The sequence below is a fragment of the Lucilia cuprina genome, chromosome 3 (genome assembly GCF_022045245.1).
Source record: "Lucilia cuprina isolate Lc7/37 chromosome 3, ASM2204524v1, whole genome shotgun sequence".
Lineage (NCBI taxonomy): Eukaryota > Metazoa > Arthropoda > Insecta > Diptera > Calliphoridae > Lucilia > Lucilia cuprina.
In genome coordinates this window covers 2,542,462-2,569,464 of record NC_060951.1, presented here as the reverse complement: position 1 = coordinate 2,569,464, position 27,003 = coordinate 2,542,462, and the positions used below count along the sequence as shown (strand labels likewise).

Sequence of the window (27,003 nt, the reverse complement as noted above, 5' to 3'; positions counted from 1 at the left end):
CTTATCAAGTCCTTAAAACACAAATTATAAAGTTAATGATGCATTTTATGCACTTTATGCAAGCAATCTCCTTGACATGCTTCTTTCTCTCTCATTTTCCGTCTTTCTACTGCAGTTATTTCTTTTTTTCCACCTAAAGGTTTTTTTGTTTACATAATTGACATGTTTTTCTTTTCAAACATAAACTCTCTACCAAAAAAAAAAAGAGAAAGGGGGAAAACGTCATAGTCAGAAGTGTAGAAAGAAGTAGAAAAAGGGAAACAAACAAATAAACAACTGTTTCAAATACCTTACCCAGCTTACACAAACGTTAAAAAAAATTACCCCGAAAATTACAAAAAAAAAATATATATAACAAACAAAATATATTACAAAAAAAAATAAACATAAAAAAACATACAACATAAACAATGGAAAAAACAATGTTGGCAGATGAATTCAATTTGTGCGTTTGTATGTGTGTAAATATGTATATGAATGCAGCAGCCGTCTAATAATAAAAAAAAACTCACAACATTTATTAGAGGTGTCAAAAGTGTAAAAAACCTTAATAGTGTTGTCATATAATACAGTTCGATAAAAACGCTAAAAAGATTAAAAGTTAGTTTCTTCAGAAAAAATTTGATTGTAAGCACTTATGAATTGCCATTAGCAGAGATAACAGGTGTTTATGCTAATGATCAGCGATGTAGAGATGTGTGTTTGTAGTAGTTCAAAGTTATAATTTTCAGAGAAAAATAACTTTCTATTATGAAGTTAGAAGTTTAAAACACCTTGATTATTAACAAAATATTCTAGTAGGGAGCCCTTTTTACAAATTTTGTTTTATTTCTTTAATAAATCTTATGTTTTGCCAAAGAAAGATCTGTTCTCTAATGAAAATATAAGTTTATTTCTATTACATATAAATTAGAGCTTTTTAAGTTTTTGTTTACATATAAAAAACGCTAAATATATAATATTGTTTTGACATTTGGTAACAGCAACAAGAAAACGCCAAATGTCTGCAGCACTCTCCCATATGCAAAACAATAGAAAATATTTCTTTAGTTTTTTTGCTTTTGTTAATTTGTTTGGTTGATTTTTTTTTATAAATTTTCGATGGTTATTAATTTAAATGCAAAATTATTCTATTTTTTTATATTTATTCATTGTTTGGGGTTTGTTTTTTGTAAATTTCTTTTTAGAAAAAAAACCAAAAAGATTTCAACAAAAAATGAAAACGAAAGTAAAAATTAATAAAATTTATCATAAAAAAAAACAAAATAGAAATTATGAAAAAAAAAACTTACCCAATAGATAGATAATAAAAGTTATTGTTGTTGTAGTTAGTTAATGAAGTTTTTTTTTAATGATGCTGCAGCTAAGCTAATGATTTAATTGTTAATTTTAGTTTCTTTTTTTAATTTTCTTTCTTTTTAATGCTAATAACTATTAGAAAAATATAGAAAACATTAATATAATTATGAAAAAAATTAAAATTAATTATTTTTTTAAACAAATTTCTTTTTTTGTCACTAATTACAAGCAATTAAAATTGCTTTTGGGTGTTTTATGCTTTAAATAACGGCTTTAGTATATTTGTTGTTTTTTTATTTTACTTTTACACTCTTCGATTACGGTAAAAGTCTGCTACTTTTTATTTCTTTTACTTTGTGAATTGTTGTTGTTAGTGTTTTTGTTGTAATTTGTTTTCTTTAATTTAATAAACCGCGCAAAGAAAAGCTAATTACGTTAGAAACCGTTGTTTTTTTCTTTCTCTTGCTGTTGTTGTTTTTGTCATAGCTTAAGCTTGTTTGTTGCTGTTGTTGTTATGGTGGTGTTTTTTCTGCTGTTTTTGTTGTTGTTGTCTTTTTTGGATTTTGTCTGTTTGAACGTGCTTACAGACGTTTTGATGGCTTCAATTAATTTTTATGGTTTTTTTCTTAAAACAACAACCACTACAACAATAAACACAAAAACATTATTAAACTTTTTAAAAACTCCAACAAAAACTTTAAAAATTTCTTTGCTTTTCACAACAAATGTATAAAATAAGACACCACTTCTTTCTTCTTGTTATGGAAAATCTATTTCCACTTTTTCACACACACACACACTTTCACAATTACCCAGTTTCCCTGCAACTTTTTTTGTTTCATAAATTTTCTAATGATTTTTCCAATTGTCTAGTATTTTTTTCCCCTACAATTCTATTACTTCATCTTTCAGCTAAGCAGCTGTTTTAATTTTTCATCTTTTTTTCGTTAAATTCTCCATAAAATTCTTTACATTTTTTCTTTTTCTTACAAGCTTTAATTAATTTTAATTGTTTTTAATTAAACTTTAATTAAAAATGTCTAAAATTTCTTCTTTTTTTGTTGTATTTTTTTTAAACAATTTTTTTCTTTCTCATACCGTAACACCGCTAAAATCGTGTAATAAGTTTGACTGCAATTGAAGAACTGCAAATTTTGTTGTTTTGTTTTGACAAGAGAGCGTGAGAAAACAACTCTGTGTTTTCATTTTGTTTGTTTTTGTTTTGGAAAGTGGTGTTTGTTTGGAAGTATTTTATGCTGAGTGTCGAAAAAACTTGGTATTACTTTTTCATCTTAAAACCGTTAGTATTTAAATTAGAAAGTTAATTTGTAAGTTAAACTAATAATTTAAAGAAAATATACAAAAAACCTAAGAAAATAAAGAAAATTAATAGAAATTAACTAAATAAAAACTTTAAAAATACATTAAATTATTTAAATTTGTAAAATTTATATTGTTATAAATTATGGAAAAAACTTTACAAAATACATAATATAAAAATTGCTTAACAATTATAATTTTCGTATTTGTTCTTACATTTTAAAGCAATTGCATATAATATTTTATTATTTAAGTAATTTATTAATTTCGTCTCTGTAAGAAAAAATAAATATTATTAAATAAATAATACTAAAAATTTAGGTTTAATTTGCATACTACCTTATCTAAATATTAAAAACTTATTACAGGTTTTATTTAATGCTTAAATATAATATTCCTTAAAAAAAACATTTTCTTACTATAACCAAAAGCTAACCTTAAAAATAAGTGCTGCCTAGTTTTTTTTCCAATTCAAGGTTTTCACAACTCACAGCTTTTATTTATAAAGCTAATACAACAATTTTGTGTTTGTTTGTGAGATAACAAACAAAATTTCCAATTTCCATTATCTGAAACTTATCTAATGAGATTTTTTTTAGAAAAGTCTAATATCTTTTGTATAGCAGTGCCCACTGTTGATCAGTAGTTAAACTAAGTAGACGTCATGATTACATTGTTTGCCTATCAGAGATCTACGCTGGTTTGGCTTAAAGCCGCCGATGATATTTCAAAGAAACCGTCGCTAAAAATTTAGGTCTCATATGGTTTAAAAAATAAACGCATTTAAAACAATTGACTAGTCTATAGTTTATTCTTATAGTCTATAGCCCGGTATTTAATCTTGTGAATAGTTAAGTGTATTGTCTGATCTTTAGTCTAGTCTTAAATCTAGTATATAGTCTAGTCTAGTCTATGTATTGTCTAGTGTAGTTAAGACTACATACTAGAAGTCTAGTCTATGCTCTAAGCTATAGTCTAGTCTACAGTCTTATCTATATTTTAGTCTATAGTTTACTTTTTTTAATCTAGTCTATAGTTTAGTCTCTAATCGAATCTATAATTTATTCCATCATCAATCTAATCCACAATTTAGTTTATAGTCTAATCTGTAATTCTAGTTTTCCAAAATCTAACTTTTAATTCCTTAATTTATTAATATCGTTGAAATATTTTAAAACACTAATGAAAACCAAGCCATTTTATAATCGTTTTTAAGACGCCGAAAAAAAATTTTGTGTCAGCCGCCAACGTCGCAAATGTTTGTCGACGCAGGGTTCTGCCTAACATTTACTACAGAAGCAGCAAGAAAAAAATTTATTTTGATTAGACGACGGAACGTATCAAAAAAAAAAAAAAGTTTGTAATAAAAAGCATAAATAAACAAAAGTATATAAAATTAAGAAAAAACAACAAATTGTTTGTGTGGACGCAATAAAAAAACTAACAAGAAATTGAAGAATTGAGGAAATTAACAGAAAAGGCGACAAGCCTAATGAAGAAATAAAATGTCAAAAGAAAAATGAGAAAAAAGTGTGTAAAGTGAAAAAAATTTAAGAAAAAAGGTGCTCCGCTGGCCAAAAAATACACTAAAACTAAAATAACCAAAAAAAAAACGCAGAAAAAAAAGAAAGAAACGAATAATGAATGCCACAAACAAAAAGCAAACATAATAAAATATTAATAAAGAAATTTATGAAAAATACCAGAAATTATTAAAAAGTGAATCCCAAAAAGAAAGACCTCCCCCGGTGTTAATGAAATTTTAATAAACTACCGGGCTTTGGACTAAGTAAAGTAACAATAAAAGTGCTTCCTTCTCTCGAGTTAAAGAGGGTACGAGTGTGTTGGAGTTTTTATATGAAAAAGACCGCTTGTTTTTTGTTCAATTACTTTAATAATTTTCTAAGGACATGGAAAGCATTTGTAGATTGTGTTTCCAACCAGCAGCGGTAAGTACTAGGGTAAAGTATTTAAATAAACAAAAATAAATAAAATTCTCTATATTGTAAATTTTATAAAAAAAAATTTTTGTGAAAAAATCCAATTGTCTTGGGTTAAAATAACAATTTGCGCGCGTCTTTTTATTGCTTTTGCAAAAATGTGTATTTTGTTGTTTTTATTGATTTTCTGGTTTCTATTCCATTCTGTGTGTGTTTCTCTGTTTCTGTTTTTTTCTATCATTTCTTGTTTTTTGTTGGAAAAGAAGAAGGAGTTTGATGTGCTGTGCTGCTGCTTGTTGTTGTAGTTGGATGCGGCTTTTGTTTTGTTACGAGTAAAGTTCACTCCACTACATACATTCATATCTTCCTGTTTAGTTTGTACACTGTACAACAAAAACAACATCATCATGTTATAATACCAACAACTACTAGGCAACAAAATGTTAGGACTCATTTACTAAAAAAAACAACAACAACTAAACTTAATAATAACACAAATTTTACAACAACCATTTCGAAAACAACATATTGTACAACAACAATAATGTTTATTATTGATGTTGTTTATCTACTAATATTTCTAAATAAAAGTATGTAGTTGATTTTTTTTTTGTTAAGTGTCTCTGCTAACTACTACTAAAAAAATACAACTCTGTATGTTTATGCCAACATAATCACACAAACATCAATATCCAAACATGTAAACACACTTCACTTAAAGGATAGAATGAGAGAACTCTAAAATAGAGTGAGAGCAATATGCATGTTTTAGGACGAAACTTGACAAACTTGCCGTTAACAGTAGTGACAATATGGTTAAATTAAATAGGAATAAAAGGCGTAAAAAAAAACGCCAATGTATTATTAATAAGATTTCTTTTTTGGTTAAATGTAAATTTAATTGCAGTTCATTTTCTTATAAGAAAAAAATTAATAATTTCTTTTCTATATTTTTTTTAAATAAATAATGTTTGTTTTAATAAAAAATAATTTAAATAAGCTGCATGCTAAAATTGTTAAACAGTAGTGTCAACAGCGGCGTTTAGAAATCTAGTATTATGATTTTTTTTTAATCGTTTTGTCCTAACAAGTCAATAATTCGATTTTCTCGTAGGAAAAAGTAAAAATTTTTGAATTTGAAAAATTTTTTGAGACTTTTCTTAAAAAAAAAGTCGAGTAAAATTAAAAAATTTATTTTTACAAATTTATATAAACAAAATCAAGTTTCTATAAATAATGTATTATTGAAAAAGTCGACTTTCGAGTTTGTTTCAAAAAGTCGACTATTGAGTTTTCTTAAGTAAAATAAAGAGTTAGTTTCATTTAAAACGTAGACCTTTTATAAATAAAGTAGAGATTCTTAAAAAAGTCGACTTTTCAAAAAAGAAATCGAGTTTCCATCAATAAATTCCACTTTTCATGAAAAATTAAGCTTTATATGTAAGTCGATTCGACTTTTCATAGAAAATAAAGTTGAACTTCTTTAAAGAAGACGACTTTCCATAAATGAAGTAGATTAGATCAGTAATGTAAACTCTGTCGCTTATTCAAAATCTTCGACAAGTTTTTCTAAATAAAGTCGTGTTAAATTACACAAGGTGACTTTTCATAAACTAAATAGAGTTTCTTTAAATAAGTATAATTGAAAATTGGATATTTCATAAATTAGTGCTTATTTAAACTTCGAAGTTTCATTAAGTTTAGTTGTTCTAAGTAAAATCTAGTGAATTTCATTATAAACTTAGACTTTTTATAAATTTAGTAGAGTTTCTTCATAAAAGTCGACTTTTCATAAAAAATCGAGATTCCATAAAGTAGACTTTTCATCAAAAGTGAAATTGGCTTTTAGACTTTTAGTATTTTATAAATAGTTGACTTTTACGACTTTTTTCGACAATTCGACTATTTTTTATTTCTTTCAAGTTTTTCCGACTTATTTATAGTTTTTGACTCTTTATCCACTTTTCAAATTTTATTTACAAAGTCGACTTTTCGACTTTTTTCATAAACGATAGTCGAGTTATCGACTTTTTGGAACAAAATAGTTTACTTCGACTTTTCGACTTTTCTCGACAAAAAGTCATTTGCTCGATTATTCGAAAGTCGATTTATAGAACCCTAATGCAGAGTTTCTTTAGAAAATGACGACGTTTTATAAAAGAAAGCAGAGTTTTCATAAAAAGTGGATTGTTTTGAATTTAAGGTTCCATATAGCTCGACTTTTCAATAAGAAAGTCAAGTTCTTACTAAAACCTACTTAATATAAATAAATTAAAGTTTTTATAAATAAAATCTAATTTCTTTAAAAAATAATTCGACTTTTTAAAAATAAAATAAATAAAATAAACAAATGTTCTAGAGTTAAAACAAAACTTAAACTTTTCATAAATAAAGTCGACCTAAAAATGTTCTATAGTTAAAACAAAACTTAAACTTTTTATTAACAAAAATTTTACTTTTTTAATTGTGATTAAAAAAAAATCAACTTTGCATGTTTAAGAAAATATATTTCAAATAAAGAGTTTATATCTGAACCAAAATGTTTCTTTTCCAATCTATGGAAAGTCGACTTTCGAATCATCGTCTTTTATAAATAGTCGACTTTTTTGTTTTTTAAGTAATACACTAAAAAAATGTATATCGTCCATTATTCGAACTTATTAATATTGTGTTTTCAAGTTTCGTCAAGTTTGTTCTCTTCTATCAGTTCTTTTGATTATTTGTTTCAATCTTTATTGTTCAAAATTTACGAAAAGTCAACATTTTCGACTTTAATTTAAGTAAAGTCCACATTTTGACTCTAATTTATCAAAGTCGATTATTCGATTTTTTGTTTAGTATATCCACATTTAAAGTTGTTTTTACTTTCGATATTTCAATCTTTATTTAAAAAGCTTATCTTTCTTTAATTCCTCGCCTCTCTGATTTTTAATGATTACAAAACACCGTCTCGACTTGGTGTAAATATAATCAAAATAAGATCTATTCCTCTATGAATCTTCTCTAGTAGCTTGGACATTGCTGAGTACATGATTCGAAGATGACATTACCACAACTTTCACAGTATATTTTATATGTTAAAGACGTTTGTATGAATTTTAGTTTTGTCAGTTCGTATTTTAAAGGTTCCTAATCCAACTCCAGTTTTCTTGTGACTTATATAGTACATCAATCTGTTCCGCTATAGATTTCACTGAAGATACTGTCTTAGTTACTTTTCTGAAGTCTCGTTTATATGGAAATCTATGCGATTGGTCCAAAGCTAATAAGACTATGGTTCTGATTGTCACCAAATCATAAACATATACTCCTTATATGGAAAGTTAGTATAAGTGGAAAGTAAGCTTACACTCGCACGATGACTCTGACTTTACTAGAACGATTAGGAGAACCTGCTCATTGTAACAACGTATCCTCTTAGCGAGAAAACGTGCGACTGGATACAAAGATCCTGCAAAGCTATGCTTAGGTCAGGAGACTATAAATTACTAACGAATGATGCAGATGGATATCCTCAATAGAATGTTGAACTAATGAAATCCAGTTTGATTGACTACCATTAAGTCTTTGATTTACTACCAACCCTTAAAAGCTCCAAGAAAGAACTTTAATCGACTTCGAATAATTCCACAACTAAGATGTATAGTTTTATCATCACTAATACATTACACCAATGCCGATTTTTAGTGAAATGTGTATGGAGTAAACACAATTCGGGAAGACATTCCAAACCATGAAATTCTGAAACGAATTTCTGTCTAAGACGGCATATTTATTGGGTATGATTTACTCCTTATCTGTACTGAGATATCCAAGTTTATGATGGGTCCCAAGTTTAAGGAGAAATCTACGATTAAAATTGTGAATTGAATGTATTTCTTTAATGGATGCACATGATATTGTAGGATACATAATCACAATTAAAATGACTTCTGTAAATGTTGTTGCAACTAGAAGAACAGTCGTACACTTTCTTTGGTTGTGTCCTGCTTTCTCGATGTTAGATTGGGCTCTAACTGGCGATCTTTCGAATTGATGTTGGTTTGTTTGATTGGTGCATTTGCGCTACAGATTTGTTTGCTGCAGCAGTTAATGGTAACTTCACAGGGCTATGTTACCAAAATGAAAGACCCCATCTTGGTGTGATTGCAATCCCGGCAAAAAAGTGGTTCCAGTACCTCTAATCGTCAAAACTATAAACTGACACTGTCTATTAACTTCTCGAACTTTTCCCTCAGGGTTATGTTACCTAAATTAAAGACCCCATCTTCGTGTGGTTGCAATCTCGGTAAAAGTGGTGTCGAGACCATAAACTGACGAATGTCAATTCACTTTTCGGACTTATCTTGGAATGATTTAAAACCAGAAAACCTGGTACTACAGGTGGTCAGTTGCCCGTATGACTTTTGCTGGCTGGTCAGTTGAATGAGGTTCCTTTGGGATCCATGTAGTGGTGGTGGTTTTAAAACAAATTTGCGGGAAGAGTAAATGGCGGATAAAAGACTGATGAACGGTTAAAACTATATTTTGGAATAAGTTCAATGATACGAACATGTCCCCCAGAGAGGAGTGACAATTGGGTCTAAGCGTTGAAAATGAATTGGTGTCAAATATATATATAAAACAGAATGAATGTATACGGATGTCAGCCGCCCTAGGGTGGATCTCCGTTCATACCAGATTTACCACATTGTCTTCTCTGTGTGTAAAACATAGTCTTCGGATTGGTACTTCGATCTACCGGTTACATCTCTATGTGCTGTTGTCGACTTGTTCTCCTGTTGGTGTGTCTGATAAATGAGTAATGTACAGGATTTAATGGTGATGGATGAAAGGTATGAATTTATCTCCTTTGTCCAGGTTTGTTCGGAGAAAACTCTGTTCATACCGGATTTTCCACATTGTCTTCTCTGTGTGTAAAAACATAGTCTTCGGATTGGTACTTCGATCCACCGGTTACATCTATATGTGCTGTTGCCGACTCAATATAGGGCATTCCATCTGTGTGCCTGTAAACGGAAGTAATGTTTTGCATTTCGGAAGTTAATCAACCGGGCATACTCTTCTTGCTGGACTGCTTCTTTTGCGGAGCTAATCTTATGTAAAACTTAGGTTAGGTTCATAAAAGGATGTTTATTACATCGAATACAAAGAAATCAATATAGGCCACTATCGGTCCTCTTGTGTGCCCGTTGTAAAACTTGAAAATTGGAATTTTACCAGTTCCTTCATAACGTTGCAAGTTGTGAGTAAACAACTTTGGTTTTTGACTATGGTTTCTGAATTAGAGCGAAAAAAGTGGAACTACAATGATTCTTTCTTAACGACAATGATTCTCGCTTACGAGGGTCTATTTCACAGTAACAAACTATTGCACATTCATAATGTTCCCAGTTGTGAGTTAACAACTTTGGTTTTTACTATAGTTTCTGAATTAGAGCGAAAAAAAGTGGAACTACAATGATTCTTGCTTAACGACAATGATTCTTTCAGTAACAAACTATTGCACAGTAACAAACTATTGCACATGAAGTTTATCTGTTCACCCCCATTTAGTGTTAGTTTGAATTTTCATTTCTTTCTGAGATAAAAATTAAGATCTAAAAAAGTTTAAAAATCATCTTATTTCTAATACCTATTGTTCTTGAAATAGTAACGAAACTAGATTAACCTTTAATAACACTAAACATGGGCATAAGTTGGAGTTAAACAAAGTCATGACTTCACATGGGGTAGTTTGACATATGATAACTTTAGAAAAGCTTCTTTACGTATAACATGTTATTGTCAGCATTACAAATAACTAGTTCTTTAACTAATTTCAAAAGACCTCCCTCCCCTTCATTAAGAAAACAAAGCAGTACAGTTGAGTTAGAAGTTCATTTTTATAGTTTTGACACGAGTATTTGAGCTAAAAACTATCCCATTTGGGGATGCTTTCCTGAGTATACAAATTATAACAATAACAAAAGCCCTTTATAAGTTTTCAGCAAAATTAAAAGAAAACCTTTTTATTGTTAAATAAAATAAATAATAAAAAAACGAGTTTTTTTGGCAAAAAAACATTGTAAAATCAACATTTAATAAAAAGTACAGACAGCTGTAAATTGCTTTGAAAAACCAGTTTTTCTCTAACCCGTTTGAGGAAAATGTGTGTTTGACCACCCTTGTAAGGCGGCATAAGTTATGTGAATATTTATTTGTTAAAAAATCTCTTAAAATTTTAGAATAGTTTTCTTTAGAAAACTAAAATAAATAAAGAAAATCCTCTGTCATGGCTGTACTTAAAAAATTCAACCTTTTGTTTTTTCTATGTTATTTCTGTAAAACAATATGTGAAATTTTTTAATGAAAACTATACAGCGGAAATAAATGACATGCGTGATTTTTCTAATATTAAAATTATGTCAAGATTTGTAGGTAATTTAAATTGGTTTGTGAAATAAAAAATCTAATATTTGGTTAAATGTTATACTGTACAAGTTTTAATTGGGGGTTGTATTAAGGTCATATTTAAGGAAGCTTAATACTTTAAATGATTAAGTTTATTTACGGGAGGAAGTAAGGTTTTGAACAACGAAAACAATTGTCCCTTGTCGACCTTAGTTTTTCCTCTAAACTGACTACGCTATCCTTGTCTTTTCCTTTTCAAACTTTCAAGACATTTTCTTTTATTACTAAGAATTGTATCTTATTTAATAAGTATTAATCCTAGTTTCTTTCTCAGCCCATTTAATTTGCCCTACAATATAATTTTAATATGAATTTTAGTTTGTTAATCCACTTTGTTTCTTCTTGAAATCACAAAGTTTAAGTCGATTTTGAGAAGCTTCTTGGATATTCAAGTAATATTTCCGGAGTTGTTCTCCAAGATCTCATTGGTCATCGAGGATTCTTCTTACGCCTGAATTTCGTCTGCTTTTGATAGATCTCTTTACTAGATTACCATTTGCTTGCCAATCTTCTTGCCTTCCAGGATCAACAATATTTCTTTAGTCCGGTTTTCAATTGCTTCCGTACATATTGATAACTTTCCTTAAACTTTTCAATATATTAATGATTCCAGTGACATGAGTTGGCCACGCCTGAAATTCGTCTGCTTATAATATTTCTCTAGACTAGATTACCATTTGCTTGGCAATCTTCTTGCATTCCAGGATCAACCATATTTCCTTACTCCGGTTCTTAACTGTGCGCATCAAAACTTTCCTTAATTAATTGACTGAGTTGGCTAACGATCGTTAGTTTTTCCACTTAAAGAAAGTCTTAATACAATTCCTGAAACAGCGACCCAAGCAGTTTGAAGCAGTAAAATGCTGCGAAGACACTTGATGGTCAAATTCTTGGGAATACGGCTACAAACTATAATCTCAAGAGAAGGATTTGCTTGAAATATGAATCGCCCGTAAAGGACATTTGTTCAAAAGACAGTCTTAATACAACTCCAGAAACAACGATCCAAACAGTTTGGAGCAGTAAAATGCTGTGAAGACACTTGATGCTCAAATTCTTTGGATTACGGCTCCAAACTGTTATATGAAGAAGGTTTAAAGTGCTGTACTTAAAACACGAGTCGCTTGTAAAGGATTTTTCTTGGAAAGAAGTTTTAAGCTGTGAAATGCTGCGTAGACACTTAATGGTCCAATTCTTGGAATTACGGTTCCCAAGTAATCCCAAGAGAAGGAATAATGCTGTGCTTGAAACACGAATCGCATGTAAAGCATATTTGTTCGAAAGTCAGTCTTAATACAACCCCAGAAACAACGATCCAAACAGTTTGGAGCAATGAAATGCTGCGAAGATATTTGATGCACAAATTCTTGCGATTACGGCTTCGAACTGTTGTATGTAGAAGGATTAAAATGTTGTGCTTGAAACACGAGTCGCATGTAGCGGATATTTGTTGGAAGAAAGTCTTAATACAATTCCAGAAAAGACGATCCAAGCAATTTGGAACAGTAAAATGCTGCGAAGACAAATGATGCTCAAAGTCTTGGGACTACGGCTCCAAACTGTTATATGGAAGGATTAAAATGTTGTACTCAAAACACGAATCGCTTGAAGAGGATATTACTTCGAAAGACAGTCTTAATGCAACTCCTGAAATAACGATCCAAGCAGTAAAATGCTGCGAAGACACTTCAAACTTTTATATGGAGAAGGATTAAAATGGGGTTCTTAAAATACAGTAACTTGAAGATGTCTTAATGAAACATGAAGATTTTCCCTGATAATTGGATGGTTTCTATTGATACGAAGATAAAGTTTCACAAGGCTACCAGTACCTAGACTTATTTGAAGTACAAAACGGAAAAACCTTAAGACAATTGCTGAATTTGTGCTCCAATTTGATTTAAAACTTATTAGTCTGAAGACATTGATGAACCGGCTAAAGTACGAAAGGAATCTTAAGTGTTTTCTAACATCTAAGCTAGTTTCTATTGAAGCAATGAGAAAGTTTCGAAAGTTTATCAATGCGTAGACCTGACTGCAGTGCAAAATTGGTGAATAATCATGCAAAATGTAGCCAGACTCGTCTGAAGTCCAAAAAGGATGAATCTTCGTGCTGTCCTAATTTTCAAGCAACTTTCTATCGAGTCAATTAGGAAGCTTCAACATTTTACAATATGTCTCTGTAGTCTAAAATCCAAAACGACAGAATCTTCAAGCTAAATATTAAGACAAAACCCGTGTCTATCCTGATTTGGTGGAGAACGAGTACATTTGCGATGCTGCTTCAAAAGTACGAGAATTCTTAACAAGTTAACCGATACCCAGACTTACCAGAATGAATGAATCTTAGTGTAAAATGTTTAGACAACAACTATATTGGTACTCCAAACTGTTTTAAAGAAAAAATAGCGGAAAGCAAGTTTCTATAGAGAAAAAATTTTCAAGTTCTCAAGTTGAATGCTATTGTCTAGGAATTCATAATAAAAGAAGTCTTCGATCTTTGGAACATTCCAAGAATTCTCTTCAATGAACGGAAGATTGCCTCTGATTTTAAGTTCAAGTTTTCTGTTGACAAGTTTACTGAAATCCGCCCTTATCAACATATATTGAAATAATCATCCACCAAAGCGCTTCGCTCAATATTTGCAATTATTTTGGATGTACATTAACTGTTTATGGTTAAAAAGCTTCGTAAAGTGTAGAGAAAGGATGTAAGGTGATCTTTTGCTCTTAAGGAAGCTGCAGATTTTTTAATTCTTAGTCGCAGCCTGCTTTTTTGAGAGATTCACATTCTGTTTAATCAGATTCATGAAGAAAGCTATTACTCCTACAGAAACCTTTTTAAAACTTATAAAGGGAAAAAACTTTGACCAACCTGGGATCCTGCCGCCTGCAAAAGGGATAAAGGAAAATTTCGCCAGCCAAATTGATTAAAACTTTCTCTCCATTAAAAACATGGAAAAAGTTTTGCGAAACGTTTCATTCTAATAATACGTTTGTAAAGGTCTAGAACTGGTTGCGCAATTTCATTCTGCAGCAACTGCTTCATTATATGAATGAAACGTTTCATTCTAATAAGACGTTTGTTTAGGTCTAGAGCTGGTTGCGCAATTGATTCTGCAGAAATTTCTTCATTATATGAATGAAATGTTTCATTCTAATAAGACTATGCTCTAGGTCTCGAGTTGTTCACGTAACTGATTCGCTATTGGCAGAAATGGCTTATTTATACGAAAGAATGTTTCATACGAATAAGACGAGGGTCTAGGTCTACAACTGGTTTAGTAACTGATTCATAATTGGCAGAAACTGCTGCATTATATTAAATAATGGTTTCATTTAAATAAGACAGTTGTCTGGAACTGTCTTATACCTGATTTTCAATTGGCGGAATCGGCTTCATTATATGAATGAACGTTTCATAAATAAGAAAAAGGGTCAAGGTCTACAATTGCTTTAGTAACTGATTTCTTATTTCATTATATAAATGAAATGTTTCATTCTAATAAGACAATGGTCTAGTCCTATAATTGTTCACGTAATAGATTCGTTATTTGCAGAAACGGCTTCTTTATATGAATGAATTTTTCATACGGTAAAGGTCTTTAATTGCATTAGTAACTGATTATAAGCAGAAACAGCTTCTTTATATGAATGAACGTTTCACTCGAATAAGGTCTAGAACTGATTCTGTAACTGATCTTTTATTGTCTGAAACTGCTTCATTATATGAATGAAACGTGTCATTCTAATAAGACAAGGGTCTGACTGATATCTTTAAGATGTTTTCTTTTTTAATAAACTGAATGGAGGAGACTAATGAAGAACATTTACCATTACTGGATTTTAAGGACATAAACTATTTCTTTAGGAGTGGGAAATCAATACCTTTTGAATACTTTTCTTTTTGTCAAGTTACTAAACTAACCTTAAACAACCTGTCCCATTTTTTTGGTATTTCGAAAAAAAAAACAGGTCACAAAATTGAATTTAAGTATATATATTTTCAACAAATTTAAAATGCTCTGGAAAAGCATCTCCCATTTCCCATATTTGCACAAACACAAAGTGCTATGGCTTTCCCCCCGCCTTGTACATAAGTCACGGAATTAAAACGTTTAAATCAATTGTCAGTAAACTACCCGCGGGAGGAGGACAATTATAACTTTTCCAATTATTACGTCTATGATTTTGAAATACTTTGGAATTGAAACAAATACAGTTTTTTTTGCCTGGATACAGAAAAAATTTCCAAAAAAAAGAACATCAATAAATTTGAAATTAGAAAAAAAGTATAAAATTTAAATTATCAAGTTCAACTGTAGGACGAGTAGTCATAAAAATTTCTTTTTTTTTAATGAATTTTTGACTATTGAATAAATACAAAACAACAAAAAAAATCGCAAGTGGTGGGGAACATGGTCAGATGGAACTTTAAACAGCAACCAAAAAATTATTAATTACTTTCTCAAAAGAATCCTTACATTATATGATGTCTTGCGCAGTTTGCCAAAATGAAAATTTTGAGTTTATCAAAATTTTGAGAAAAACTATTAAATGTTTGCAAAGGATTAAAAAATATTTTACAGCACGCACAAGTATGACCCCCCACCCCCGCTCCCTCCTCATTACAAAACCCCGTCCATTTTAGAAAATAAAATTTATTAGCAAGTATTTGCAGGAGAACAGAAATTAATAATAGAAAACTCTCCTGGTTTAGGGGAGATGTTACTCTCTTCTCAAAATTTTAAGAAAAATTTCAAGACCAAATTTTCAAAAAAACACTTAACTGAGCAGATGGTTTTTTTTCATACAGCAGCATCAGCAGCAGCAGCAAAAAACAAACTACTATTTCCATTCATAAACTATTTATTTTGGCCATGTTTTTTAGCAGCCAATTGCCTGTATGCAAATCAACGTCTTATAGTAGTATAGAGAAAACGCCAACGCCGAGTTTGTCTTAAAAGAAACAATACAATTTAGCTATTTGTCCAGAGTTTTTATAACTTAAAGAGGGAATATATTGGTCAATTATCAAAGGGTTTTTGAAGGAGATACAAGTATTTTGTTTACTTAACAAAGGAGTTCCCTATCAAATGCTATAAGAAGCCCACCAAGGAAATTACAGAAAGTTATTTCGTGTTTAATCTTGGAAGAATTACACGTTCGTGTCCCTGTTTGGACAAAAAATGTATTGGTATACTATTTTATTTTTGATTAATGAACATAATAATGATTTCACCTTGTCAAGTGTGAAGTCGTCCTTTGCGAAAGCTACTTGTACAAAGGCATCTTCAATCGTTTTAGTTTTTAGTTTGATGAAATCTCTTTTAGCATCTATGGCTTGTTAAACATAGCCTTCAGTCTTTTAAGAAGTTCTCGGTGGCAACAACATCTCTTTCACTCTAAGTTAATCCGGCTTTTACATTATTCTCAGCAATCAGTGAAATTTTATTCGGAGATCACTTGGAGATCGCGGTACATCGTTATTTATTGTTAATCGTGGGTTGTAGTTTTATTATTGAAATATCTAAAGTTTACAAAAGTCAAATTCTATGGGGACAAGTGTTCTTTTTAACCATTTATTAAAATATGCTTAATTATTTTCTAGTTTAGTTTTATTTTAATTCTAGTTAGTTCAGCTGTCGAAGGGTTTTGCAATCTGAGCTAAGTGTCAAACAATTTTGTTGTCAGCTACGGTACAGTTGAAGTTTTATTCTAATTTAAATTAGAAACAATTCGAAAACAGTTTCAGCTTACTTCTAGTTAAATTCTGAAACAGATCTAGTTTAGTTCAAGTTCAGGTTAAGTTCAGTATAACCTCAGTTCTAGTTTAGTTGAACTTCAGTTGTAGTTTAGTTGAATTTCAGTTGTAGCTCATTTGCAATTCAGTTAAAGGTGAGAAGTAGTTCATTTTCAGTTTCGTTTTAGTTAAATTTTTCTCTGTTTATGTTAAACTTAACTTCCATCTTTGTCTATTTCACTTCTGGAACAGTTATGGTTCATTTTTGCTTAAATTCTTGATTAATTATAGTTTAGTTCTAGTTTAATTCTCGATTAATTATAGTTCAGTTTTAGTTCAGTTCTAATTCTGTTCTAATTCTCTTCTAGTTCTGTTTTAGTTCTAGTTCTATTCTAGATCTGTTCTAGTTCTGTTCTAGTTCTGTTCTAGTTCTGTTCTAGTTCTGTTCTAGTTCTGTTCTAGTTCTGTTCTAGTTCTGTTCTAGTTCTGTTCTAGTTCTGTTCTAGTTCTGTTCTAGTTCTGTTCTAGTTCTGTTCTAGTTCTGTTCTAGTTCTGTTCTAGTTCTGTTCTAGTTCTGTTCTAGTTCTGTTCAAGTTCTGTTCTAGTTCTGTTCTAGTTCTAGTTCAGTTCTAGTTCTGTTCCAGTTCAGTTCTAGGTCAGTTTTAGTTCAGTTCTAGTTCAGTTCTAGTTCTGTTCCAGTTCTGTTCTAGTTCTGTTCTATTTCTGTTCTGGTTCTGTTCTAGTTCTGTTCTAGTTCTGTTCTAGTTCTGTTCTAGTTCTGTTCTAGTTCTGTTCTAGTTCTGTTCTAGTTCTGTTCTAGTTCTGTTCTAGTTCTGTTCTAGTTCTGTTCTAGTTCTGTTCTAGTTCTGTTCTAGTTCTGTTCTAGTTCTGTTCTAGTTCTGTTCTAGTTCTGTTCTAGTTCTGTTCTAGTTCTGTTCTAGTTCTGTTCTAGTTCTGTTCTAGTTCTGTTCTAGTTCTGTTCTAGTTCTGTTCTAGTTCTGTTCTAGTTATGTTCTAGTTCAGTTCTAGTTCAGTTCTAGTTCATTTCTAGTTCCAGTTCTAGTTCAGTTCTAGTTCTGTTCTAGTTCTTTTCTAGTTCTAGTTCAGTTCTAGTTATAGTTCTATCCTAGTTCTGTTATAGTTCTGTTTTAGTTATATTATAGTTCAGTTCTAGTTCAGTTCTAGTTCAGTTCTAGTTCAGTTCTAGTTCTTTTCTAGTTCAGTATTAAATCCGTTTTAACTCAGTTAATTTGTATATTTTTAATTTCCATAATTTATTTGCTTGCCAAAAGACTCTCGTAAAAAGCGCTAATAAGCGCAGAAAATTACACACAAAATTGACAACTCTGCTTTGCGAAATGTCAGTATTATTTCTCACTACACGACCGTGTAGAAAGGGGTAGTTGTCATTTGTTGGTGTAGTTGCTATTATTGTTGGTGTTGTTCGTGTAGTCGTCATTACTGTTGTTGTTGTAATTGCCTGTTTTTTCTTTAAGGGTAGTTGGTTCGGTTACATACATACAACACTTTGGGTACGTGAATAAAAAATGGAAAAGTTTTTTGTTTGACGAAAACTTTTCATAAAGCGACAAGTGTTTTGTGTTTGCAAATAAATCAAGCATATTTTTGTGTTAAAAAATACCCACAAAAAATTTCAATAATCAAAACAAATAACACAAAAAGGAAATATAAAAACAAACGGTGAAACACAAAAAAAGAACAATAAAAAACAAAAGAAGGCAGCAAAAAAAAGCACCACAACCTAAGACATTAACATTTTTTTCGCTTAAATGTTAATAGCGGGTTTGATAGAGCGTGTAAGTAAGTGATAAAAAAAGGCTTAAACTTGTTATATTTAACACCAAATGGTTTAATTGGCCTTAGAATTAGTTTATTAATTGAATTATCCTTTTTGTTTCCTGCTTTTTTCTTTCATTCTTTTAATAGTTAGTTTTTGGTAGGAAAACGCACGTTTTTTAAAGGATTTTTTTATGGCAATAAATTGTGATTTTCGGTAGTAATTTTTTGCAAAGGATTTTTTTTGCAACCACAATTTTTTGATTGGTCTTCACGGACACTGTTTTATTTGGAATTTAATGTTTTTTTCTGGGACCATTGAAATGTGTTCGTTGTTGGCAGCAAAAACAAAAAAAAAGTACTTCGCTCTTTAACTGTGCGTTCGTTAGAAATGTTGTAATTTATTTGATACAAAAATTTTTGCATATCAAATCAATGGCACCGCTTTGCTCCACCAAAAAAAGAAAAGTATTATATAGACATAATATTATAGTTCTAACCGGTGTTTGTTATAATTGTGTGCGACTGTACTAATTTTTATTGGTTTACACTTTTTTTGTGTATATAGAAAACTTTCTTGAGATGATGATGATGATTACGATGGTGACGATGATGATGATGTTCTTCTTGTTAATTTCGATTTTTTTCCTATTGTTCTCAATATTTCCACTATTTTTATTTAAAGTTTTTAATTTTAAGTTTATACACCCTTATAAACCCCATCTCCAAACCATTTGCTTCAATGATTCTTTTTTTTTTAATATTCAACTTGGAATAAATGAAACAAAAACAAAACAACAATACAACAACAACAAAAACAGTAAAACTAAAATCACATACAGCAGCGGAGATGCCACTGGTGATTTTGAGAGCTTTTCCTAAAAGCTATAAAAGGAATAGGCCAAAAATTCCACATTATTAGAAATAGGAAGTAGAATAGAAGTAGAACAGAACTATAAGAGAATTAGAACAGAATTAGAAGAGAACTAGAACCAGAAACGAACTAGAACAAATATTGAACAGAACTAAACCAGAACTAGAACAGAACTAGAACAGAACTAGAATAGAACTGGAACAGTACTAGAACAGAACTAGAATAGAACTAGAACAGAACTAGAACAGAACTAGAACAGAACTTGAACAGAACTAGAACAGAACTTGAACAGAACTAGAACAGAACTAGAACAGAACTAGAACAGAACTAGAACAGAACTAGAACAGAACTAGAACAGAACTAGAACAGAACTAGAACAGAACTAGAACAGAACTAGAACAGAACTAGAACAGAACTAGAACAGAACTAGAACAGAACTAGAACAGAACTAGAACAGAACTAGAACAGAACTAGAACAGAACTAGAACAGAACTAGAACAGAAGTAGAACAGAACTATAACAGAACTAGAACAGAACTAGAACAGAAATAGAACAGAAATAGAACAGAAATAGAACAGAAATAGAACAGAAATAGAAAAGAAATAGAAAAGAACTGGAACAGAACTAGAACAGTACTAGAACAGACTGTCGATAGTTTTAACGTGAGCACCTGCCGTGTCGGCCTTATCTCACGGTGGTCTTTTTTATCCACAGGGTAGACTTGAGAACGGTCTACCATCGCCCCTTTGTCTTCAATGAAGACGCAGGTGGCAATTTTTGCACATTGGCTATGACCGGTACCATGCGCAAGTACTTTGCTGGAGTACTCGAGCTATCTAATCTCTTGCCAAAGTAGTCACGTTGTAAAACAACCACACTACTATGGCTCTGTTGATTCGGCAACAGCACCTAAAGACGTAACCGGTGGACCGAGCACGATCCATCAATAAGCCGTAGACATCGTTCTTACTCACAGTGACACGCTGTGGCAAGTCTGATATGAACAGAGTAAACTCTGAACACATCTGGACAAGGAAGGAAAATTAATCGGTATCTCTTGTATATGATATCTTTCATCCATCATCATTCAACACAGCACACATCTCATTTATTCGACACATTCATAGAAAAAAACATACGACACACTCATTTAGGTATACGGGTGGGGTAAGGCCCGTATACCTCTACATTCATTCTGTATCATATACAATTGACACCAACTCATTTCCAACGCTTAGTCCCACAGTCACTCCTCTGTGGGGTATCTGTTGATTTTCGGCAACAGCACCGAACCTTATCCCGAAATATTGACTATTATCATGCATCAGTCTTTTAACCGCCACTTATTCTCTTCCCGCGAATTTGGGTTCAACCAACAGCCACTACGTGGATCCCGAAGGAACCTCAACCAACTGACCAGCCAGGACATAGTCCTGCGGGCAACTGGCCCCCCGTAGTACCAGATTATGCGGTGTTCTGGTCAGACCTCTGGCAATCTATGCAAGGACTAAGCCAAGCAGTAGACTGAGACAACCAATTTTTCAGTCCCGGTCAGACTGGAGGTATTGGGCCCTCGGGATTGCCAAGGCGGAGGTCTTCGCCAAGGTAACATGCTCCCGGGGGTGTACTAGAACAATAATAGAACTAGAACAAAACTAGAACAAAACTAGAACAGAACTATAACTTGAACTAGAAGCAAACTAGAGCTAAAATCTTATATGCAGGACATCAAGTCTCGTATCTTACTGAAAAAAATGCTGAAAGCATTTTATATTCAGTTTACCTTATACGATCAGTAGTTTTGAATTTTCTTTCCGCTAAGTTTTATTGAAGAGTTTTTGAGTTTAGTGGGTGCTAATCTTGCCAATTCCTTTATGATTGAGGTCTTTTGATCTTGATTCTTTTGAAAGCCATGGAAGACTAGGACTTAAATCTTGGTAACAATCAAGCAATATCAACGTATCTTCGTACAGGATTTTTAAATAACGTGATTTACTCAACGACATTTAGATATAATCTGTCAAAATTTTGTGTAGAAGAGTGCGAATGGGATCGATCGTCTAAACGCAATATATAATGTAACCATTACACAATGAGAGAGAATACTAATAGAAAATTTGATAGTCGTATGACTTTCTTCATTTTTTCATTTTAATTTTTCATTAGACTTGTCGTACGCAAAGTGTGATCGTCTGAAGGGTCGTTTTTTTGGTGTCCGACATTATTGAAGTTTTTGCTCGATTTATATGACTCTCTTAATGAAAGGAACATCGCAGCTAAGTTAGCACTAGATGAATTTAATGGAGGAATTTTTCAATACACAAACATATTGTTTCCCCAACAGGCATTCAACAGCAGTTTTGTCCAATGTGGCAACACTTTTTAAAAAGCACACACAAGTTAAATATAAAAAAAGAGTACAAGAAAATAAAACATCTTTACGTAGTACCATTCAGATGCGTTTCTTAAGAAAGGTGTGGAGTGGGGCACACAAAACCAAAAATTTTCTAAAATCCAACTGAAAAAAAAAGTCTTACTTTCCCTGTCTTGCTCATTAACGAAATATGAGTTTTGAAGAATAACGTGAGAGCGCCAACAAAAACAACAACAACAATAATAAGAAGAAGAAAACGTAAAAATTATTATGGACAACTTTTAATTACGGGAACAGGGTTGTCGTTTTTAAAAAATTTTCTAAATAAAACCGGTTTAAAGGGTTGAAATGAATGGAAAAACTATATTTTTTTTTGATTTTTTTTTTGGACAGAAGTTTTAGACGACGTCTAGTTATACACTGAAATACAACAAAAACTTTCACTTATACACTCAACTCAACTATTTTTATATTTTATTTTATATTATTATTATTGTTATTATTGTTGTGTTTGTTGTAGTTAGGTATGTGTGTGTGTGTAGCTTAACAAAGTTTTCATTTAAATTTTAATTACTGGGAACCGCGCGCGCTGTCGACGACGTTGAGAAGACATAGACGACGTCGTCTAAGATTTTTTGAAAAACCACTTTAAAAGGGTTGAAATATTACTACTATTGAATGTTGTATATGAAGTTGGTTGTTGGTTTTTTTGTTTTTTTTTTTGGTTGGGAGGGGATGACCAATTTCCTTCTTCTTTAAAGACGACGTCGGCGATAGGCAAATCTTTTGCAAAGTTATATACAACAAGGAATAGTTTAGTATCAGCAAAAGTTTTTGCAGTCAGTAGTAGTAATGTAACACTAACGTCCAAATACAGAATCAAAAAAGATCGAAGGTTTTTTTCCTGCTGCTATTTTTTGAATTGAAATTGAAGTGAAAAAGTGTTTTTTGTTTTTTCTTAGTGGAAATTAAAAGAAAATTAAAAAAAAATATTTTAAAAAATTAAAAAAAAAAAATTAAAAAAAAAATTTAAAATTTAACAAAAAAAAATATTAATAAATTTATATAAAAAGAAAAAATTAACAATTTTTACATAAAATTTAAAAGTAATTTTGTTTAATAAAAGGATTTTTGCTGATTTCTGATGTTTTTATTAACTCAACTATTTTAAGCATATTTTGGGCATATTTTAAACATATTTTGGCATAATATTGTTTAAAAACATGTTATTTTTTATTCGTTTTTTATGTAAAGTGTTTTTTTAGTGCGTGTTTTGTTTAAGGATATTTGTTAAGTGTTTAAAAAGGACTAGAAAATTAGCGGGAAAATTTTACCGGTAGCTAAATGCTTGTGTTTTTCATTCCGTTTTATCGAAACCTTCTTCCTTTTTTTTGTTGGTTTTTTAACAGTGTTTTGGCCTTTTTTTTGTGTGTGGTTTAGTTTTGGAAAAGTTTTCATATACCGCCGGTTGTCTTTTTAAAAAAACAAGCAAACTTACAAAATTTTGCAAAAAGTAAAGTTTTTGCAAAATCATATAATGGATTAAAAATTTTGAAAATTTAAAAAAAAAATAATAAATATCAAAATTTCCTTTTTTTCCTTAAAGAAACAATTTTATAATTTTGCCGATTTTTTTTTTTTTTTTTGGATTTTTGTATAAGACAATAAATTTGAAATGTAAATTTTTCTTTGGTGGTTTTGCAAAAGCAGGCGCACAGAAGACATACAATTTTTTGCGGGGGGACGACAGCGACACACCAACCTAACTACTTTTTCTGCTAAAAATTTAGAAAAAGAGAGCAAAATTATTTGCAGTTGTTGGAGTGTTACAAATGGCGCTCTTTTATATTTTTAAAAGATTTTCAAAAAAAAAAAAACTATTCATCAAAAGGATTAGATATTGTTTTTTTTTGGAAATTTTCTAAACTGCCAGACTTTTTTAATTTTGACAATAAAAATAAACTTACAGGTATAAAGTTTATATCAGGGGAAACTGTAACTTAAACTTAACACAAATGTGATATAGTTTTTACCTAAATAAAAATTAAAAAAAAAAAACGCAATTTTACCCAAAATAAAAATACGTGCAATATTTATACTAATGGCCGGTTATAATTTTCAAAACGATTTTAAAATCAAAACCGAATGGAGTACATTATTTGCAGAAGTTATGAAGGTAATAAGAAAAATTTTCTAAAAAAATTTTTTCTTAAAATTTAACAAACATTTCTTCAGTTTTTATTCATTTAAATATTTTTTGTTAAAATTTTCATTTCAATTCTTTTAATTTATTATTTTTGGCCTTTTTCTTATCCCTTTTAAGTTAACTTTTGCAATAACAAACATCTGGCAACTCTTATATACTCCTTTGCCTTCGTAGTTAAGCAAACTAGTATACTATATTTTCTTTAAGAAAACTTTTAGGTTTTTTTCCCACCTATTTAGATTTCTAGTTTCTTCCCCTATTAACAAATAGAAGGCGCGAGTCAAATGATAAGATGAGATGAGAAAAAACTGCTACTTTTTGATTTGTCCAAAAATACAAAACCATAACTAGAAATACCTGATGGGCAAGCATATGATTCGATAGGAAATGGTAAAACTAAAACGTAAATAATCAAATTTATAAAGGAAATTTTTGGAAATTTTTCAAATATTTTAAAAAAATTATTTAAAATATTGATGAAATTACCTTTACTCTCCTTTAAAAGGGTTCTATAGGAGTTTTTATTTTCAAAAACTTTTTCCTTTTCAAAACCATAGTTTTTCTCTTTCCATAATAATGTTTTCTGCCTCGAATCTTAGCTTCTTAAAAGGTCACTTTTATACTCCTTTAAAAGGAATCATTAAGAGTTTCTATTTTCCAAATCTCATTTCATTTCAAATTCTTGGGTTTTCGAAAATGATGTTTTGAATCTTGACTTCTTAAAGCTCCACAAGTTCTGGTGTAATCGAGAAAGTAAGCCTTGATTTCGTTTAAAAGGCCACAATTACATCCCTTTAAAAGGAACATTTAGAAAATTATTTTTTTCCAAATCTCTTTCCATTTCAAATCCTCGGGGTTTCTGAATCTTGACTTCCTTAAGCTTCACAAGTTCTGGTATAATCGAGAAAGTAAACCTTGATTTCGAAACATTAATTCGTTGACAAGTCCTCATCAGGAGTTTCTATTCTCAAAATACCTTTCAATAATAATAATACTCTCTGTTTCGAATCTTGACTTTCTAAAGCTTTAAAAGTTTTAATTCAACAGAGTTTTTAGGACCTAATTTCGTTTAAAAGGTCACCATTACACCCCTTTAAAAGGAACAATTAGAAGTTTCTTTTTTCAAAATCTCTTTCTATTACAAATCCTCGGGTATTCGGAAATGATGTTTTGAAACTTGACTTCTTAAAGCTCCACAAGTTCAGGTATAATCGATAAAGTAAACCTTGATTTCGAAACAGTAGTTCATTAACAAGTCCTCATCAGGAGTTTCTATTCTCAAACTATCTTTCCATAATAATACTCTCTGTTTCGAAACTTTATTACCTAAAGCTTTATAAATTTAATTTAAAAGAGTTTTTAGGACTTAATTTCGTTTAAAAGGTCACCCTTACACTCCTTTAAAAGGAATCATTAGGAGTTTCTATTTTCAAAATCTCTTTCCATTTCAAATTTTCGGGTTTTTGGAAATGATGTTTTAAACCTTGACTTCTTAAAGCTCCATAAGTTTTGGCATAATCCAGTAAGTAAGCCTTGATTTCGGAACTTATAATTCGTCTCCTTATGAAACTCCTCATCGGGAGTTCGAATTATTAAACACTCTTTCCATAATAGTGATCTCTGTTGTGGTTTTAATATTGGTTTAAAAGAGAGATATTAGGGCTTGATGTGGTTTAAAAGGTCAATCCTTTAAAAGGAATCATTAGGAGTCTCTTTTTTTCAAAATCTCTTTCCATTTCAAATCCTTAGTTTTTCGGAAAAGGTATTTTGAATCTTGAATTCTTAAAGCTTCATAAGTTTTGGAATAGAAAGGCGAGAAAGTAAATCTTGATTTCAAAACATATAATTCCTCATCAGGAGTTTTTATTCTCAAAATCTCTCTCCATTTCAATCACTCTGTGTTTCGGTAATAAAGCATCGAATCTTAAATTTCTAAAGCTTCAAAAATTTCAATACAGCACTTTAGCAGGGCTTCTTCAGTAGTTCCAATTTTCTAATTTATTTTCCATTTCAAATCTTCTATTTTACGGGAATGCTGTTTCGAGCGTTGACTTGCGAAAGCTTCATAGGTTTTGCAATATCATAATAGAAAAAGGACTACATAGAACCAAAGTTCATCAAAGCTCAAAGTTCCTCAAATAAATGGATCTCTATTTCCTCAATTAGAATCATATATCTACAACTTTAAGGTCACAAAATCAGTTGAAATTTAACTTCATAAACCCTCTCAATAGCTTAATCGTTTAAAACTATTTAACCATTAAAATTCATCAAATTTTTCGTTTTTGGAATTGAATCACGAATTAGTTCATATCTCCGCTTTTGAGACAAGTCATTACAAAGATTTCAAACATTGAAACTTTATTTACTATACCTTTCCTCTTGTCAATAGAGGAAAGGTATAGGAAAGTTTTGCAAAGTTTTTAACCGCTAAAAATGTTAGACACTTACCTCATGCATTTACCGGCGGCTGAAGAACAAAAATTTGCCGTCGGCTTAAAGTTTTCCAAAAGCCGACGGTATTTAGTTTTCATAGGAAAAGCACGTGTTTAAAGGAAAAGTTTTGCAAAAAATACATTTTGTATAAAAACAATTAAAAATATCGGTGTGATCCGGATACTGAAAAGAAATTTGAGAAGTTTGCAAGCTGATATTTGGCTAAAAAACTTAGTTCTTCTAAGGATCAACGTTTAAGCGCACTTTAGAGAGCTGTAACGTTAAAGTATGTAATGATTTCCTGGATATTAAGTCACATTTTGGCAGTTCAATTGAAGTATCATTCCCCTTTGACAATTGGATCTTCGCTCCGGATCAATCTTATTCGATCGGTGATATTCAACTCAGCGACAGCTTAATCAAGCGAAAGTTGTTCCAGCAATGAACTATTGGTCACAGTCGAACTTTTAAAAAACTTTTACGGCTGTAAGCCAACACCTTGCTAAAAGAAGTGAGTTCTCCTAAAGAGTAACGATTAAGCACTCTTCTCCCAGGATTAGA

The 27,003-nt window shown here is 30.7% G+C and overlaps 1 protein-coding gene across 5 annotated transcripts in view; it reads left to right on the top strand.

Annotated features, from left to right (window-relative positions):
* The first annotated feature begins 3,905 nt into the window (after window positions 1-3,905).
* The window catches only part of LOC111676737 (zinc finger protein OZF), a 41,071-nt gene continuing 17,973 nt past the window's right edge, over window positions 3,906-27,003 (top strand). For 2 of the 5 annotated variants that reach the window (XM_023437711.2, XM_046946294.1), the window contains exon 1: window positions 3,906-4,568. In XM_023437711.2, coding sequence (XP_023293479.2) covers window positions 4,530-4,568 — 39 coding nt within the window. In that variant the 5' untranslated portion in view covers window positions 3,906-4,529. Of the gene's footprint in view, window positions 4,569-18,421; window positions 18,573-27,003 lie in introns of those variants that run through there. The other 3 variants (XM_023437712.2, XM_046946296.1, XM_046946295.1) reach the window with 3 other exon arrangements.